The 6292-nt window shown below is 38.4% G+C and overlaps 1 protein-coding gene across 1 annotated transcript; it reads left to right on the top strand.

The window, feature by feature from the left end:
- The first annotated feature begins 1798 nt into the window (after window positions 1-1798).
- Window positions 1799-5603, top strand: myl2b (myosin, light chain 2b, regulatory, cardiac, slow). The gene is made up of 7 exons (XM_085293081.1): window positions 1799-1890; window positions 3251-3340; window positions 3428-3503; window positions 4753-4857; window positions 4939-5017; window positions 5095-5143; window positions 5245-5603. Exons 1-7 carry the CDS (start codon window positions 1888-1890, stop codon window positions 5347-5349), a joined length of 507 nt encoding a protein of 168 aa, XP_085149207.1. The 5' UTR covers window positions 1799-1887; the 3' UTR covers window positions 5350-5603.
- Window positions 5604-6292: the final 689 nt, after the last annotated feature.

The raw sequence follows: 6292 nt of genomic DNA, 5'->3' as shown, positions 1-6292 counted from the left end.
GTATATGAGTTCACACAATGCATCTGCACTATATTAAATGTGCAATTTACCTCAGTTAGGTGATTAGCAACCACACAAAGGTTTGATGATTTATTCATTGGAAAATGTGATATTATCCTAAAATGTCCATGAATAGAAATTATATCAACATAGTTAAATACCCTATTTGAGGCACTTTGATTGCAGATAAAACTTTTGAAACACCAGAACACTAAAGGTTTTGAAATTGCGTGAGACAACAAAAGTAAACAGATTCAGTGTTGCTGAAAATGATGCAATGTCCCAGTCCCATCACTCGCCTAAGGCCAAAATCGCTAAACCCTCACAGACGTCGTGGGTGTCTGCTCTGAATTTATTACAGGTTCAGAATGGTGCAAAAAGTAGGAAGAGGACAGCACTGTGCCATTTGAGCCACAATTACAATAACTTATTAATAAATAAATAATAATTCCTGTTTGTGACATTAGACATTTTAACAAAAGTCAGGAAAACCAGGAAAAACACTGTCCAGCTGTTTAGCTGGATACAAACAAGTGTGCCATAAATAAACACACAGTGAGCAGTCAGATGCTGTCACTTCCATCCATGATTGGTTATTGTAGATTTTATCTGGGGACAATTTTACTATAAAATGTATGGAGACACCCTAAGAAAGCTCTTAAATGCTCCAGAAACTGGTCCAAAATGCCTTCTATACTAGTTCAGCCTGGATGCTGAATGTTGTGGGTTGCTAGCACTATCTACTGGACAAACTGGGTAAATGACTGGTCAAAGAAATAAAAGAGGAGTCTTTGTAAATTAGTAAAAGGTGACACATTTGTCTCTATTTTCACAGCAAAGCTAGTAATATAAATAATAGATAGTTTTCATCAAATATGAAAAATAAAAGATACGTAATGAACAATAAAAGGGGATTAAAAAAAGAGCAGAATATACAAATGTGATTGATTAGGGATGGAAGAGCTCAGCGTCAGAGTCAAATCAAATCAAATGGGTAAAGATGGAAGCTAAATGATTTTTCATTATGAATTCAGAAATACCAAAGAGGTGGTGTTGTGGTGAGTTCTAAGTTGTGGGACCAGAGCACCAGGAAGCAGTTTTCCAAGCTCAGTATGAACTTGAGGAGTTTGCAGACATACTCAAAGGCCCGAGTCTGACGTGATCCAGAGCACCGGTGTATCTCAGAAGCAAACTGCCAACATAAAATCCGCTTAAGCTGCTGTCAGTTAGCGCTGAAACTTCACCTTTACACCGCTGTGTTTTGCAGTATGGTGTGTTAAGTGTGTCAACTACCTTGTTAATTATCTAATGAAGCTCAGTCTCACTGCTGGATGTCCAGCACTGCCGCAGGACAGAAACTGAACACTGCTTTGAAAAAACACATGATATAAACAAGGTTGCCTATTTTCCACAGCATGACATACTGTTTATGATCAACTCTTATTGGGGCTCAGAAAGCTTCAGCTAACAGTTCTGTTTATTGTGCTACCAAGAAATGGCTCCAGTCAGAGGTTGTCCCTCAGTCTCTGTGGAGCAGTAACAGGACAGCTGGATGATGGATCCCATCAAGTGCAACTGTCAGTCACAAACACAACTGTCCTTCCCGAGCCAGAGCTATGTCCTGTTGTTATTCTGGGGGCTCAGTAATGGGGTATGTGTGTTTGGCTATTATCCCTAAATCTCATGAACTCAGACAATGGTGGCAGTGAGAGAATAGACCTCTTTACCTGTGTCTCTGCCTAAACAAGGCATGGAGTATTTATAGCCCATAAGTGTGCGCCATTATAGATGGGAGAGGGGTGAGTATATCAGCCCCTTGTTTTGGGGGCTGCTCCATCATAAAGCAGCGAGGATACTGCTTGGTCCAAATCCAGCTAACACTGAAACATGGTGAGTGGATACAGATCTCATTGTTATTGTCTTTAACATTGTTTAAAATAAGCACCAGACTGTGAGGAGACAGTCTGTTTCTGCTGTGTGATTAATGTGTTTACTGTAGATATCTGTATAACAGTCCGTCAAAGTCTGCTCTTTTCAAACAACAGATAACGCACCAATGTACTCCATGTCAATATGTTGTGAGGCCTTTTTTTCCTTTAAATAATCAATCGGACAATGCTCCCGTTGTCCTATTGATGAGATATTTGTATACTCGACTTGAAGACATTTTCATCAAAATGACAACAAATTAACTGTCTCGGAGAGGAGAAGGAGGAGGCGGTAAGGAAAGTCTTGACCTTAAAAAAAAAATTTTTACTTGCAACTTTTTCCTCCGTGTTTGCAATAAAATGGAGCAATGACATTTAAAACACACACAACATTTAAGGAGAGGAAATGGGAGGGATGAAGAGGAGAGAGGTGAGAGAAAGGCAGCAAAAAAACAGAAAAGAGACTTAGAAGAGCAGCCAACCGGGTTGGAAAGAGCAAAACAAAGGGAGTGCGGAGCAGACAGCAGAGAAACACGAGCAACAGGTGCAGGCTATGAAGAGGTCAGTGGTTATTCGCGTAATATTTGGCCCAATAAAGTTTCCGCTGGTCCAACAGTGATGTGCATTGGGCAACAGCAAGAAATAGCAAACTCTGCCTCATTGCCCACGAGTACATGAATCCTCTTAAAACAAAATAAATAATTAAATAAATGTATCTGAGTGCCAGAGGTCCCTTCCATGAGATATACAAGAGCTAATCCACAACAAGGGTTAGACAGCAGCTGTCGAGAGGACCCTGAATCCGAGCAACATGATGTCACTGCGCTGCATCCCCCTTACGGTGTTTTTCACAGTTCCTTGGCAGTCATGTAAATAGCTCAACATAATCCTTGCCTCTGAGGGATTTCTGATCAAACAGGGCTCAGTGTACTCTCCTGTCATCACATACACCCTATAGAATAATCCCTCATGTGATCCTGGGACTATGAGAGTGCAGGCAGTGGACCACACCCTCCCTAGGCTTACCCTGTGTGCTCCCAAAACTGGAGGCTCGAATAAATATTTCCATAACAAACTGACAGTGTTTGTAATCCTCACTAATGAAATGTGTGCCCCCCAGTATAAACCTTTCCTCTTGTGCAATAGATGCATACCCCCCCACTAAGACACACGCACTTAGTGAGAGTGAGCTGATCGTCGGCTCATTACCACGTGTGACAGTAAAACCGATAATGAGTAAGGCTGTACGGAAGAGCCAGGTGATGATCGTGTGTCATTGTTATTGGATCTAATTAAGAGTGTCATCGTTAAACCCCCCACAGGCACCCAAGAAAGCAAAGAAGAGAGCGGAGGGAGCCAGCTCCAATGTGTTCTCCATGTTCGAACAGGCCCAGATCCAGGAGTTCAAAGAAGTCGGTACTCTGCCAAAGGCTTTCTTTCACATTGAATTTGAGCAGTTTACTCACTGCGATGTCTGCTCACTCTGTATACTCCCGCAGGCGTTCACTATCATGGACCAAAACAGAGATGGCTTCATTGACAAGAACGACCTCAGGGACACCTTTGCAGCTTTAGGTAAACTCACTGTGTGTCACGTTCCTGTTGTGATGGTTTCACATGAATACATTACACAAGTCCAGCAAAAAACAAAAGAAACCTTAGGCATTCTCAGGTTCCAGCTTCTCACATGTAAGAATTTCATTGTCTCAGCAAATAGAACTCACCTTGAGTTCTGGGATGTTTAATTGCCATTTTTAAAATACCGTCTGAACAAACAGATAAGTGATAAATTGAGCTGTAGTAGTCATGAGTTTAATCATTAGCTGACTTTTTCCCCCAACCTAAGACTTATTAATATTATACATAAACAAGCAAACCTATTAAACATATTACAACACAAACTAAACAAGAAAAGCACAGCAAACAAACATGATCAAATTTACATTAAAAAGAATATTTGTATCTTTTCAAATAACTCATGGTTCACAACAAACTCCCGGTCTTCCACATATTTCAAAGAATCTCAAAACCTTTCCAAGTTTTTTTTATTTTAATACATATGTTTTCCTTCCTAGGGTTTACTGTCAACATATTTACTGCATACCTGGAAATATCTCCAACTGTTTCTACTAAATGTATTAAACCTGCAACTGAGTCATTTTGCAATAAACAATATTATGTCCTCTGGATATAATGATAGCTATTTCCTGAGCTAGTTATTCTCGACGTTTGTTGTGTGATTTATTCCATTTTCCATTTCTATTCCAATACTTTGATTAAATAGAGTCATTCAAAAGAGTTTTATCAAAAGCCATACCTCATTTTTCTTTATTATTGTTCATTTAGGTTTTATTTTGTATAAGAAGAACCTTGACTTACTGCAACAAATCTGTTCTAGTCTTTATCGACCTGGGATTCAATTTTGTTTAATATTTTTGGAAAATGTTGTGTATTATATTGAGTACTATCCATCAAGCTTGCTGACTTCATGTTCTACATTTGTTTAAATGTTCCAGTGGTTTTAGAATATATTTAAAGGACCAAGTGTTGAATGTGCCTTGAAAAAAATCTCAATAGATTTTTTTTTAATACAAAGCTGGAAAACTGTTGTTATTCCAAATTTCCAGCAACTGCATCCCCTTCCAATTCCTTCTTTGGTCATTTTGGGCTGGATGGCATGGTCAACCCATCTAATAGTTCCGTTGAGCTTTTGTGGATTTGTTTTAATCTCTTTATTGGACTATTTTCAATAAATAATATATCAGTTTAAAAAAATGAGCATTAATTGCAACCTCTGTTTCACCATATATTCCATGTTTTTCAGGCCGTTTAAATGTCAAACAAGAAGAGATTGATGACATGCTGAAGGAGGCACCAGGGCCCATTAATTTCACTGTCTTTCTCACCATGTTTGGAGAGAAACTAAAAGGTAAACGAAGATGCCGTTATATGACGTTCAAAAAATGAAATCATTTTTCTTCAATGCAGAACTGCCACTTTTCATCTACAGGTGCTGACCCAGAGGAGACTATCCTTAATGCTTTTAAAGTCTTTGACCCTGAGGGAAAAGGAACACTAAAGAAAGAGTTGTGAGTAATAGTCTGGTTCTTAAGCGACTCGTGACATTTGCGTCTCGTTTGCTCATCATTGCTGCTCGTCTCCACAGTGTGACAGAGATGCTGACGACCCAGGCTGACAGATTCTCTGCTGAAGAGGTTAGTGCTCCACCTCTGACGATGTAACAGATAGTTGAGCCTTGAGTTTTTATAAATGCAGATACGCTCTGTAACCTTTCTTTTTTACTTCGTACCCAAAGATGGAGCAGATGTTTCAGGCATTCCCTCCAGATGTAGCAGGGAACCTGGACTACAATAACCTCGTCCATGTCATCACACACGGTGAAGAGAAAGACCAGGAATAATCACATCCTCCCTCACTGGGTCGTATTTGTGCTGAGATATGATCACATATGACAGCAAAAACAGAAAGCAAAACGTAAATAACTTCAGCTTCAGTTTTTGAATATGCACATGGATCAATGTGTTCATTCATTCATTCATGATTATAACATGTATATGTATGTATATTATTTGAATATATATGAGTAATCTCTTCAAAGGTGAAATTAAGAGTTTGACCTCGGATGTTTTTGACAAATCAATAAAGAAAGATTCAACCTCACAGAGATGCATTGAAGAAGCGAATCTCAGTGTATTTCATCTTCCATAAGTAGTGATATTTAATTATCTGTATATAGTGATTTTATTTCAGTGCTCACTGTTGATCAGTAGAAGAACACTGGAACCCAGAAGCTCCAAGTCCCATTTGTTCAATTTTGCCTTAAAGAGTACTTTAAGTGTATGAATATAAGGGAAAGGATTGCTAGGTAGACAGTGTGTCCTTTAAAGGCTCTATGTGGCTACTCCACCATAGCTCAGCTTCTGTTAATGGTAAAGCTAATCTGTAATTACACTTACTGTATACCCCAGTATCATTTACTGTACTTATGTATCTCTTTATTTTACATGTAAATCAATTTCTTGATTGTCTAGAAATTGGTGCATCTCTAAGGGTTTTATTGGTTAACTGATATTCAAATTGAAGCAAAAGTGTTCATCATACTGAATTATTTCCTAATCAGATAACACAGAACAGGAACTGCGTATAATTAATATCCGGTATGGTGAAAAAAACCTAATTTCATTATACTTTACTAGGGAAATGGAAAATAAGTGGAGTAATTTATTGAAACGAGATCAAACATACATGGAAATACACTATATAAGCCAAAAGTTTTGAAATTTCTAATGAACTTCAAAGTCAATATTTGATATCAATACTTTTATTCTTCACAACAGGCTGAA

The sequence above is a fragment of the Mchenga conophoros genome, linkage group LG12 (assembly GCF_057382185.1).
Source record: "Mchenga conophoros isolate Kocher_MC1m ecotype Shallow Benthic linkage group LG12, M_conophoros_male_GT1.1, whole genome shotgun sequence".
NCBI lineage: Eukaryota > Metazoa > Chordata > Actinopteri > Cichliformes > Cichlidae > Mchenga > Mchenga conophoros.
This window is presented reverse-complemented; position numbering and strand designations above follow the sequence as displayed.